The sequence below is a fragment of the Nelumbo nucifera genome, chromosome 6, assembly GCF_055504915.1.
Source record: "Nelumbo nucifera cultivar China Antique chromosome 6, China Antique-T2T, whole genome shotgun sequence".
NCBI classification, from domain to species: domain Eukaryota; kingdom Viridiplantae; phylum Streptophyta; class Magnoliopsida; order Proteales; family Nelumbonaceae; genus Nelumbo; species Nelumbo nucifera.
The window spans coordinates 30,653,463-30,667,111 of NC_142654.1; the positions used below are offsets into that span (position 1 = coordinate 30,653,463).

Sequence of the window (13,649 nt, forward strand, 5' to 3'; positions counted from 1 at the left end):
TAAAGGTTTCCCTGCCTTTCCCTACTATTTCCTTAAAACCACAGCCTTAAGGATTTTCAATCCTGTTGAGTGTTATTGAGTTTTCCCCAGCATTATGAAGTATTATATTTATTTTTTTAGTTATAAAATTTATAGAGATGTTTAAACTTTTTAATTTTAGGTTATTCAACATAAATAACCTAAAATTGGGCCATTGTGGGGCCTCAGTTGTCTAATCTCTTGATGGGCTAGGCAATTCCTATAAGAAATCCGCAAGCAAGGACTCGTTCAGGGATTGGATGAAGGTAAATGCTTAGATTTAGAAAGAGAAAAGATAACCTCCAAATTGGGCTGGCTAGCCCAAGCAGCCGAATCCATTCCAGCATGAAATTGTGGCCCTCTCAATCTAAGGGCGGGTTTCAGGTGGATGGACCCGAAGTTTAGATTGGGGTTCTGAATGGTGCCCTGACCCATCCACTGAATAAGGAATCTCTGATTTGCCAACGCGTTGAATTCCCCATCCATGTCAGCCCTAGTGTCCTACCCACTTTCAAGTTCCAACCACTCCTACATTCCCATTTGCATTTCCCCATGTTATCTACTTATCTAACCAAAATTTCATGAGCCCTAGTGTCCTTGGGTTGAGTCTAGAGCTGGCAAAAGGTTGACCCAACCCGGGAAAAGAAAGCGGTTTTAGGGTCCCGTATCAAGCAGCACGAAGTAGAAGGCAGCATGACCCGACCCAAAAAGAATCCAAGTCAGGTTGGGTTGGGTTGCAGGTCATCATCACCGGGTCACCTCTTTTCAAACCAATGTTTTCAAACTGGCTTTGATCTGGATGATTGAACTGTTTGAACCATTTAAACTGGATGGTTAAATTTATATATCTCGTAAAAAAACCATTGACTTGGTCAAAGACCAGTTGACCCAGACGGTTAAACCATTGACATGTCTGACCTGTGGGTCAACTGTAAATAAGAGTAGCTTTTGCTGACCCAACCCGATTGCCAGGGTATAGCTGATTTGGCAGGGCCAGACCAACTTACATCAGTACTAGAAAATAGAAATAATTTAAAGGTAAAGCAAACCCAGAATAAATGACGGTCATTGCCAGAGATGTACAACTCCTGGTATCAGAGGCACCAAATCAAATGTTGAGTTGCAGGTTTGGATTAAAACCTTGTGGATTATAGATGAGAGCTCTCAAACTGGTTGCCGTGCAGCAAAGATGGTCTCATGGGGTGCCACACGAGCCCAGACTAGCTAGACTAGATTTGGCTGTCCTGTCTTGGTTCCCTCCAGACCTAACACGTTGAGATTGAGTGCTAAGAAATAACTCAACATTGGAAGACTTCTTTCCATCCTCTCCCAGAAATTCAACAGACTCGCTGGATTAGTAGGATCAAGATGGGCTGTGACTGTGAGGCCAACCAATCCTGGGGCTCAAAATTAAAACAGTGGGCACACGTGTGGGCGTAAGGATGTGCATGTGGTGAACAGTGGTTGCTCTTTAGGGTCTGTTTGATTTGTAGTTGGAATCAGAATCAAAATCTCTTATAATCGGAATTGAAATGGTTTATTTCTAGTCTATTTGATTCACAGACTGGAATCTGAATTGGAATTGTAATAAGCTGCAATAGGATTTCATTCCTAAGGGAGGGGAAGGGAATGGCCGTTCCCTCAAATGGGAGAATAGAATTCTGATTCCATCCAACCAAACAGTTGTATCAGAATTTAGAATGGCCCATTCCAATTTCGATTACAGACCCTTATTCCCATGAACCAAACGGGCCCTAAATGAAATTTTCAACTGTTAATGCGATGCAAATGTATAGTCACGCACGTGTACATGGCATCACATGTGTGGGTGCCCACTGCATGCATCATCTCTGAATTTTGACTAATAACTTCATCATTGCACGTAGGATGAGGAAGCATGTCTAAGGGTCTATCTCTATCCTCCTGTTTGTCACCATCACCATTTGATTTTAAGAATCCTCAAATCCCAAGATAGAAAGAAAAGACGTCCACGCAACTGGGTCTGGATGGACAACTGCGTTTGCTTCAAATACAACAAATTTACGCAGTCATTCATGATGTTTGGTGGGAAAACGCATTTTCATGTGGGCCCCCAATACAGGTCCAAACTGCAAGAGAGAAATGATTCGAGGTAAAACACTGGCAAATGTGAATTGACCAAGCCCACAACATAATGGGGCAACAACATTCAGATCTGGGCCTCCAGCATCACAAAACGTGGACTTGTAGCCAATAATTTTATAATCAAACTTGCAATATTGTAAAGCTCAGCTATGATTAGTAGAACTAGATAGACCCAACACTATCATGTGCTGTACCTCCATCATTCCCTATTTTATAATAATAATAATAATAATAATAATAATAATAATAATAATAATAATAATAATAATAATAATAAAGTATCCGGATGAATGAGGTTAAAGTAGTCATTTAAATAATGGAATGATGGAAGCATAAGGTTCAGTACTACTACTACATTACATGTGCAACGAAACCTTTTAATAAATGGGAACCAACGGTCACATGATAGCCCAGCTAAGGACCACTGCATTTATAGAGCTTGGGAAGGAATGCCCATGTGAGACACCATTTCAGGGGTATTTTGGCCATTATATGGGGGTTTAAACATTTGTGCCCAATTAATTGGGGTTCTTTGTTAAAATACAAGTAAACCCAAACGACCAAACGCACCCTGAGTTAGGGATGGCAATTTTTCCGTCCCTATCAGGTACCCGGCTTCCCCGACCAACCCTCGACCCAATGGGGTTGGGGATGGAGATTGATTTGGTGAGAACGGGGAAATGATTGATAATGATACCTGATCGGGAAGGAGAGTGAATTCCCTATCCTGCCCCGAGCCCAATTATATATATATATATATATATATATATATATCAAAATATATTTAAAATATTTTTATATTTAAACAAAATATTTTTTCAAGTAAATTTATTTTCTAAAAAACCCTTTCATTTAAAAAATTTTGAACATTTGAGTCCCAAACAGGGAATCTGTCTATATCGGAGATCATGGATGGAGGATCATTTTTATCCTGGCAGGGATCAGGGTTAGAGACAGGGATTTATTTCAAAGTCAGGGTTGGGAATGGCGAGTATGATCCCTGCCCCAAAATCCGTCCTGTTGCTATTCCTACAATCCAAAAAAATAAGTTCATTTAACCAAAATTTGCCACGTCATCCAGATGGCATTGGCCAGATAATATGCTGTTCTGCGCTCGATTAACGCATTTGTTTCAAAACTTAGTCACTATGCTTCTAAGATCTCAGGTCCTACAAGTAAAGCCAGAGCCCCTGGACCTCCATTTGACTGATCCGGACCGTTAATAATGAGGCATGGGTGATGCAAATAAGAACAATTTGAACTATTGACCAAGTTGGGCCATGTGGCAAAGTGGGAAATGCCCCACCCCATTTTCCTTAATCCATGAACTGGACCAAGAGAACTATAACATTTTTGCCTGTTAGTAATTTATGAAACATTATTCGATTTTGAAGATTTTGAACATAAAGACCAATCTTTTGATTACATAAAACTTCCCCAAACAATCTATAGCTAAATTAAGTATTAGGAGTAGGGGTGATTATTCGGTTAAAATTCAAATACCAAATCGAAAATTTTGGTTTTGGTTTTTTGGTTTGTTTTTTTTCTTTTTGGTTTTTAGATAATTTGTTTCGATTAGTTCGGTTTTTATGAATTTTAGTTTCGGTTTTGGTTTTTTTAGTTTTAGATAATTTGTTTTGGTTAGTTCGGTTTTTATGAATTTTAGCTTTTGGTTTTGGTTTTTAGAGTTAGAAACTCAGTTAATTGAAAAAATCGAATTGACCAAATTCATTATATAATATGTAATATATAATATACAATATACAATATATAACATATAATATATAATATGCTATATATTTATATATTAATATAATATATATATATATATTATAGGTTATAATATATAATATTATATATATATGTATATATATATTAATTAAATTTGGTTTTTAACCAAAATAACTGAAAACCAAATAAAAAATTTCGATTTCGATTTTCTTGTAATCCAGTTTTGGTTCGGTTTTCATCTTTTTATTTCGGTTTTTAAAATTTTAATTTATTCGATTTAATTTTTAACTGAATAAACCAAATGCTCACCCCTAATTGGGAGAACCTAAGAAAACCCTAAGTAGTTTATTTATTTGTTACCTTATTGGTGGTTTATGTCAATTTTTTTTTAAACCTTGATATTTTGCATGTAATCTTGAATAAACTACAATAGGGGGACAACCCTTTTTTATGAACATGGGTATGATACTGTAATTTGAAAAATAATTAAAAATAGCCATGGATATTATTAGATAATTTTAGAGAGAGAGAGAGAGAGATGCAGGTAGCCTCTTTTTTTCTCTTGTCTGATTACTCTATTTCCTTCACTCAAAAACTGGCTCTATATTTCAGTAGTTTAGAAAACAGCAGCCACAAATAATCCAACCATTGCTTCATAGTTTTTCTTTTCTCCAAATCATCATTTTCTAGGGAAATTAGCTGCTTTCCTGCAAACATGACTGAAATTTTAGTCCTTTTTGGATCTTATCTTCCTTGCAAGAAAACAAAAACTAGCACAATAATTCAACATTTCAACTATAACCAAGTTGCATCTGGAACATGAAACAACTCTACTTTCTTTAGCTACATCTCATATTGCTCTATAAGAGACACCTGTAAATAGTTGAGAAGTTATCTGTAGCTTTCATTCCTTCATTGAGAGAGAGAGAGAGGAGGTAGGACAAATCAAGGAGCTTCATTGTACTAAGTGGCACTATCCAATGTAACTATTGAAAGCTCATCAACATGGTTTCAACAAAACGGATCAACATGTAAAACGGTAAAGCTCCCCGCAGCCAAGACGGCAAGACCTGTCATTGTCTCTGAGAAGTAAGATCGATCCACACACCACCCCCAATCCCTTAACTGCATTCAAAACAATGCAAGGTACTAAGCAAACAAGTGTACGAGCGTCTGCCTACGCGATGCTCTATGCCTCACTTTCTTTAATTCCAACCACCCTTCTTATCACCTTCACTACTCATGCATATGCCCATGTCATGCCTTTTCTACATGCCCATGCCATCCCCATATTCATCTTACTTCAGTGGTCCATCACCATTTGTCTCATTTCTCATTCCTATTCCTACCCAACTCAACAACCAAATGCCCATCCAAACTGAATATCTAGTTATTCGAGTTCAGTTCAATAAAAATAAAATTGAGACTGACAACATTTTGACTTAAAAATTCGATTTAAGTTAGAAACATGAACTTAAATTTGACTTAACTCAAAAGCTTATATATTAAAACTCAGCTCGTGGTTCAAGTTCGATAGACTCCACTAACAAACAAATCTATATATTCAAAATTCAATTTAAATCAAAACAAATCGAGATTTTCACAAACTGAGTTCAAATAATTTATAACTGAAAATTCCAGCAAGACGAAGAAGATGAATCCTGAGACAACGAATTCAAAGGAGTTCCGGATGGGGCTCCGAGAGCCCATTTACCAAGAAGATCAAATTAAATGCTTAAATTAATGAACCATGTATGTACATCTGTTATCTGTACCATCTTTCCAGGTCTTAGCACTTGCGCACCATAAGCCCACCCATGATCTTTGATCCGGCCCATTTATGGGCGTGGGCCCACAAAAAGGCGACAAACATCCGACCAAATTCGATTGGACACCCAACTGAAAAGTAGTAAACAAACATGGGCTTATCATGCTTTTAATCATAAACAAATCCTCCCTTATTATGAGTTGGGAAATGATTAGACAACATCGAATAATTAATAGAATCATCAAACGCATCATGTGCTTCTTCATCAATATTCCCAACCATGTCTGTATACACATAATGTATCTAATCTATTCAACCAAACATACCTTCCAGGAAAGTGCCAAAACCATCCCACTACCCCCTCCTTTGACCAAATTACCCCGGTTTCCTGCACGACAAAAGGAATTTCGACGGGGGTAAATATGACATTATACACTCAGATGCTCTCCAACCTTATCTCCGTACACCGCACGTGCAACCGCACCCTTTGCATCGGAACTAACGGTCACATGATTACCAGCTCACCCCGTCACATGACCCAGTGCGGGAGCCCCACCCACTCCCCGGGAAGTACGAATATTCGTAACAAAGGTAGATTGCGCCCGCACGTGCAGTCGACAGTAAACACGGATTTAAAAAAGAAAAAAAATCTTTTCTCTTGGTATTCCCGCATGTGCACGTGAGGTGGGAGAGGTTTCCTGTAATCAACGGTTCTGTATAGGAGAGGTATTTGCATCGGACGGTGCGGTGTGGATCGTACGAATGTGCGGACACGTAAGCGGGTGCCGGGTCGTCGGATTGCCCTCACCGACTCCACCGGAAAAGAAGGCGAGAAGAAGCACCGAATACCGAAAAGAAGTTAAACAAATCAAGCAAATGATTTAGTGCATCTGACCGTTGACTAGATCAAGCAGAAAACAAGGTAACTTTGACCGCATGTGCACGTGCGGATACCGAGAGTACACGTTCGCCTCGCTGTCGTCGGCCGTGTCTACCTGGTATCCCACGTAGGATTCACATGAATCGGGTAATAATAGAGGAGCAAGTCTGCAACAGTCTGCAACTGCAAGTGGGCGGGGGGAGTTCGAAATGACCATATTAACCCTTGTCTTGCTGTAAATGGGTTGGTGGAAAGGACTTTCTAGGTTTTTTGATCCAAGGGTTGATATCCTGTAATCAGTCCAAATGCGGAGATGGTTATTAATGGGCCGTGATGGATGGACGTCACTTTTGCAGGTGGGCCCAGCGTAAAGATTTGAAAATTGTAATCCATTGGCAAATGATTGCTTGCTATGGGAGAAGGGGCAGTTGAGTAAATGCAGTGGAAGGAGGGAGGGGCCAAAATCACGTGAAAATCACATGGGGGGAGATGAGGGTCGTAGTCACGTACGGGCGAATGGGAGGCCGGGGGAAGGAGCCAAGGAGGAGGCTATGATAGGGGTTGTCGGATAGCGAGGGGATCTATAATTGGGGGGACACGTGGGACAGCTAGCACGCACCTGTGGGGCCACTTAATTATGATCCGACAGCCTGCCGGATTTTATATCCCAAACCAATCCCCAACTTGGATTTCTCTAATTATTCATTTGACGAAATTACCCCTACCGCTTTCTTGCTAAATAATAACATGAAATAATAATGCCAGCCCTGTTTGTATTAAAAAGAAACAGCATTATTATTATTTCATGTTATTATATAATGTCAAGTAATTATTAGGGAAGAATTGTTTTTAACACTTATAATGAGAAAGTATCTAATCATAAACCCAAGTTTTGCTAAAATAAAACATTATATTAAGATGAAATCATGTACAATGATTAATGGCACATCCCTCCTAATTAACAAAGGTTAAGCAGAAATTAAGCATCAAGGTGCCAATTGGCTGAGTTGGTAAGGTTCATGACTGGTTGTAGTGGAGACTTGAGATCTATTCTGGTCTTGACCCGTTTTTGTACGGGGAATGTGTGCAAATATAACGTTTAGAAATATCATATGCTAGTCCAGGCAAAAAGTTGATCTAATCCGTGAAATCTAACCCGAAAAGATAGGGTTAGAGTGTTATATTCAGTTATTTGAACGTGAGAATGACCGGACCTAAAAAATCGGTTAGATTGAGTCATGGGTCAACCTGTTAATCCGATTGTCAAGTCTAATTAGGACTATTTATGCATTGTTAGAAGTTTCCACTCTTTAATTTTTTCTTTTTATTGTTTACTTTTTAAATTGTTAAAAGTTTAAAATTTTTTTATTTTATATTTAGAATTTTAAGGTTAATTCCTTTCATTTTGGCATTTTTCATGTAGTTTTCTTTATTTTTTTAAATTTCAGTTATTTTTTGGGATGACCCGAATTGGCCCATAGGCCAACCTTAATCCAAACATTTATGATTAGGCTCTAGCATTTGATAACCCAACCCAAATCCGACCTATCCAACCCAATTGCCAAGTCTATCATATATCCGGGTTGGGTACGTATGACTTTTGTTTTTAAAGCATAAACAATTGCGACATCAACAAAAAGATATTGGAGTGGGAGGTGTAATTTGTGCCACATTAATTTATAACGTTGTGAATTTATTTTAGAAAAAAAGAATCCTTAAACCCCCAATAAAGTTTTTAATAAAAATACTAAATTACCCTCAAATATCCTAATCATTAAACTCATTTATCAATTTGTTAGCCACATGGTTAATCTACTAGCCACATTGAACAATAAATGCTGATGCACCTTTAAGACACTCTAATTTTCCTTTGACTCGAGAAGAAGGCAGATCTTCTACCAAAGAAAGAAAGGAAATTATTGCATATTCTGTAGGCTGCTGCTTTTTGATTTGACAATAAAATTAAGAGAAATAGAAAGTTGGGAGAAAATTCTAAAGGAATTTTATAGATGTTTACAAGCATCAAAGATCAGTCAAAGTGGGCATTTTGGTCTATTTAATTTAAAGTCGAATTAAATAGGAATTCTATTGGGAATTTAAGAAACATTAATGTTATATATGGTCATGTGGCAGAATAAATAAGTAATGGTTTTTTAATCCTGTAATTAATGTCCTTTTGGCTCTATTCGTTTGCAGTACGAATCAGAACCTAATATAAATTTCACACATGTTTGTTTGCTTATAATTATGATTTGTACTTCTATTTAATACAAAATTTGCAATTTTTTTTGTATCATTTGGATTCAGTTTGGAAGGAGTACAAATATAATATATGTGCAGTATAAATACATATAAAATACAATGTTTTGTAATCTATATATTTGCATTTATACTTAGTTCCGAACTGAGCCTTTTGTTCATTAGGAATGCAAATTTTGCATTCCAAAAACTTATGTAAAATTTACATCACTTTTTTCCTACCTCAATTGTCTCTCATATAATCACAATGTCTTACTTCCTACCTTGTTACAATCAAATAATTCCTACCTCCATTCTCTTTCGGATGAAATGTGGACCAAATCATTTTTTTCCTCATAAACAAATGTAACAGCAAAGTTGAATTAGAATTTACAATCGGCCTAGAATGCGAAAAAGATATAATGAATTTTAGATAATATACCTTTTTTTGGTAGAACACTCAGCAAATGAAATTTACACCGCAAACAAAAAGTTAAGAAAATGTTTTAGTATTTATCAAAAAGCATTAGAAGTTTAGGGATTTTTCACTTTATTTTATCAATTCAAGGTAAAGGTGTCAATGGATCAGAAAATCAATTTGGATGGATTGGTTGGACCAACAAGACATATTGAATTGGATCAATCCAGTCTAAAATATTTATTAGATTGGATTGGACCTGATATGTCCGTAACAAATTTATATTAAATTGGATTAGATTAAACTAATACATAATACATGGTTCATTGATATAAGATAAGAATATATGTGTCAATGGATCCGGATTAGGGTTGAAACCAATCTATATCAAAACGAATTTGAATAGATTAGAGGGTCCAGACATTGAATTGAACCGGTCCAAATTAATCTAAAACATTCATTGGATTGAAATTGGACCTGATCCATTTATAATGAATTCACGATCGGATTTGACCAAATCCAGTCCAATTGACACCCCTAATTCAAGGGATTCGTTATCAATTATAGTCCACATTAACCATCTTATTTTCTTAACGCTGCAAATGAATTGGATGAAATCCAATTCCAATCTGAATCCAATTTGGTAAGCAGGATTTAGACATCTCCCTTAGTACTAACAAATCGGATCATATAGGAAAAGTTGCTCCGTTTAGTTAATGGATCGAATTCGAATCGATCCATTAATTATGAAATATATTATATATTATATGAATAATATAATATATTATTTACAGTATATCATCAAGTTTTTAGATTTCAATTTAAATAGAACGAAATTCGAATCAAATATCCGATAAGATATTATAATTTGAATTCCAATCATACGCTTTGAAAATCCTAAGAATTTTTATCAGATTCAAATCAGTCATATTTCTTATCGAATCCATCGGATACACCATTATTGAATCAGATCCGATCCGTTTGCGGTCCTAATAATATATTATATTATTAATTTATAATTTCTAACTAGAGAGGAATCATTAGAGCCATATGGGGGTATCTCGGTCATTGAATGAGAGAGAGGGAGGGGCGTTAATGTAATTTAGGGAGAGGAGACCGGTTGCATGAAAACCTGGAGTGGAGAGGAAGTGAGAAGAAACAGGGTTGAGTTGGGGATGAGAGAGGGAGGGAGGGGGATGGGAGTCCAATGATTGTGAGGAGTGGGTGTCGGGGCATTGAGGAACAAGATGACACGCACGGCTGGTGGTTGCTTGTGAGGGCCCACATGTCACATTTCTCGATATCCTGTAGGCACGTGTCCTAGCAGGACATGTTGGTCCACGTGAGTTCATCCAGGTTTCCCTCATCTCTCTCCCCACGTGACTCCCACTCTCCCTTGTCCCCTCTTTCCTTCCACTCCCCCTACCCCATTCCCCCCCCTTTCGCCAATGTCACTGTATTCGACGACATTACCCCTCAACTTTCTTCTAAATCCCAAAACTAGATAGCAATAAATCTCGTACCTTCTGAGGTCACTTTCGTCATTTAAATTCTCCAGTCTCTTTCGATGCAAATGACCTTGAAATGCTAAACATCCGCGTACCATTAAAAGCCATTTAAGTTCCGAAAGAGGCGAAACGTAAGGGCAGTTTCGGAAACAAACGAGTTTCGGTTCCCCGAAACTTTAAATGCGGAACTTATCTTCCTTCAGCGTAACTGACGAAGCCCAACAAACTCGTAATTAGTTCAATTTCTCGGGAGTAATTGGGAAATATCGGGTAATAGTCAACGGTCAACATGAGGAGTTAAGAGAAGCGTGGTTAAAGCGTTGGGAGTTACAATATACGAAGGAAGGAAGAAGCGTGGGAACCATGGTTGAGTTAGAGGGTTAGGTTAGGTTAGAGAGTCATGATTGAGATAATTGGCGCCCTGACACAAATCATGATTGAACAACACTTGCCCTATATAAAGACTTCTTCCCCCTCACTGTACTGTAAAGCTGAAAGCGTTCGAAAATTGCCATTGTTTTCTTCTCCTCCTCCACTCTGCTTTCTGAGATTGAGAGATTGCATCAAACCCTAAAAAGGCGAAGGACCTAACCCTTGGAGAGTTCCGGATTCGATTTGAAGCAAGGAAAAGAGATTAGAAGAGCCGGAGAAAGTAAAGTAGGTCGATCGGGAAGGGAAGGGATAGCGAAAATGATGGTTGAGAAGGAGGATCTGGGGCTGAGTCTGAGCCTGAGCACCGCGGACAGTCGCCATTCGTTGCAGTTGAATCTCATGCCTTCGTCGGTCTCGTCGTCTCCTGCTTCGCCTTTCGTGGCTCAGAAGAACACTTGGAATGAGGCCTTCGCTTCGTCAGGTATTTTGAGATTGTTTCGCGTTAGGATTCCTGCTTGTTATCGAGAATGCTTGATCTGATCTACTTCTAGATCTGATGAAGAAATCTCGTCTTCTTTTTTCCTTTCTCCTTTCACGCTTTTCCGATTCTTTTCACGGAAGAAATTGTGTTTTCTTTTTTTCCCCCTTTTTTCCTTTCTCTTTTCCGCTTTTCCAATTCTTTTGCTGATATATGAACAAATCTGATGATTTACTCTTTTCTGTTCATGGACCGAAGCTTTGCTAAGTATCTCAATCTCTTTTTCCCTTCACTTAGTATATCTTTGTCCTCAATGCCCTCGATCTTTAAGATCCTCTCGATGTATCGTGTTTCCCAATCAATTCGTACATTAATCCCGACCATCTCTTAACTTCAATCTAACATGCAGATCTAGTATCTTCATTTTCCTAACCTTGGCTCATTCTGCATTACAGACAGAAACTCAGATATGTTCAGAGGCGAGACAAGAACGTTCCTAAGAGGGATCGATGTGAACCGCATGCCATCAACTGTAGACTGTGAAGAAGAAGCAGCAGTTTCCTCCCCAAACAGCACAATATCAAGCGTCAGTGGAAAGCGGAGCGAAAGAGACACAAATGGAGAAGAGCACGAGATCGAGAGAGCTTGCTCTCGTGGAATAAGCGATGAAGAGGACGGTGACATGTCTCGAAAGAAGCTCAGACTGTCCAAGGACCAGTCTGCCGTGCTCGAGGAGAGCTTCAAAGAACACAACACTCTGAACCCCGTAAGTATCTCTGATATTCATAAGTCATTCCCTGTTTCCTTTGGCGGAACATTATTTTTGTTCATTATTTCCAAGCTAATGTTGATTTGGTTGTTTATTGTCAGAAGCAAAAGCTGGCGTTGGCGAAGCAATTAAACCTGCGACCTCGACAAGTGGAGGTGTGGTTCCAGAACAGGAGGGCAAGGACCAAGTTGAAGCAGACGGAGGTGGACTGTGAATTCTTGAAGAGATGCTGCGAGAACTTGACTGAGGAAAATAGGAGGCTACAGAAGGAGGTGCAGGAACTGAGGGCACTCAAGCTGTCCCCTCAGTTCTACATGCACATGACACCACCCACCACCCTCACCATGTGTCCCTCATGCGAGCGCGTCGCAGTCTCGTCGTCTTCGTCGGCGGCCACGGCAACAGTCGCCGTCGATGCTCCCCACCACCCGATGGCGATGGCTGGTCCTCACCACCATCGTCCCATCGCCATCAACCCATGGGCAGCTGCGCCAATCCATCATAGGCCGTTCGATGCTCCAGCCCCGAGATCGTAAATATTCGCTCCCTTCAGGGGCGATCTGGTCATTTCAAGTGCAGGTTAAGGGCCTTCTTGTGAATCAATGATTCCTCAGACGTTTGAAAAAAAAATTTAAAGTTTTGGGGGATTCGTACGGAGGAGGAGTATTAAGCCATTTTTTAGCAGAATCTCTCTCTCTGTCCCCCCTTGTAGTTCTAGACTCTAAATATGAAAGCATGTATTGGAGGATGAGTGGTGAAGCAGAAGTTTCACACGGCTGGGGTGAGGTTATTAGGGTGTATGATTGCGGGGATGTTTCTCGGCTTTTTGATTTTGGCGTATCTCTCTGTATCTTGGATTAGTAGTTGTGGTTCGTCTTCTTTCGTCTGGTTTAGAGATATAGACTGCGAAGAGAAAGGGGAGATTTTCTTTCTTTGAAAGTACAACTAAAATGAGGGTGAGGGATTAGAAGAGGTTGGTCAAAGGTCAAAATTTCGGAGGTAATTTGGTGTAAAGTCTCATTTTTCGTCTCATCCAAGTTTGTTCATCCAATGAAAGAAAAAAATCATGGATTATAAATTACAATTATTTGGTTTGTTTTATTGTGGTTGTGTAAGATTGCAGGAGAATTTAGTGGGGACATAAAATCGGACTCTATCAATGACCAGAAAGATTATTGTCTAGTCCATGTTGGTGCTCTTGAACCATGACCCTTTTTACATATATTATAATGTTTAGGCAGATAATAAAACTTAAGCTCTTTGGTTACATTGACTAAAAAACAAAGATGATGATGGTAGATGCCAGCTTGGATCTCTCTCTTTCTTCCGTTTCAATCATACCCAA

At 38.8% G+C, this 13,649-nt stretch overlaps 1 protein-coding gene across 1 annotated transcript; it reads left to right on the plus strand.

Annotated features, from left to right (window-relative positions):
• The first annotated feature begins 11,244 nt into the window (after positions 1-11,244).
• Positions 11,245-13,405, plus strand: LOC104598440 (homeobox-leucine zipper protein HAT4-like). Its single transcript, XM_010260501.3, has 3 exons — positions 11,245-11,538; positions 11,991-12,301; positions 12,406-13,405. The coding sequence occupies exons 1-3, from the start codon at positions 11,376-11,378 to the stop codon at positions 12,838-12,840; spliced, it is 909 nt and encodes a 302-aa protein (XP_010258803.1). The 5' UTR covers positions 11,245-11,375; the 3' UTR covers positions 12,841-13,405.
• The last annotated feature ends 244 nt before the right edge of the window (positions 13,406-13,649 follow it).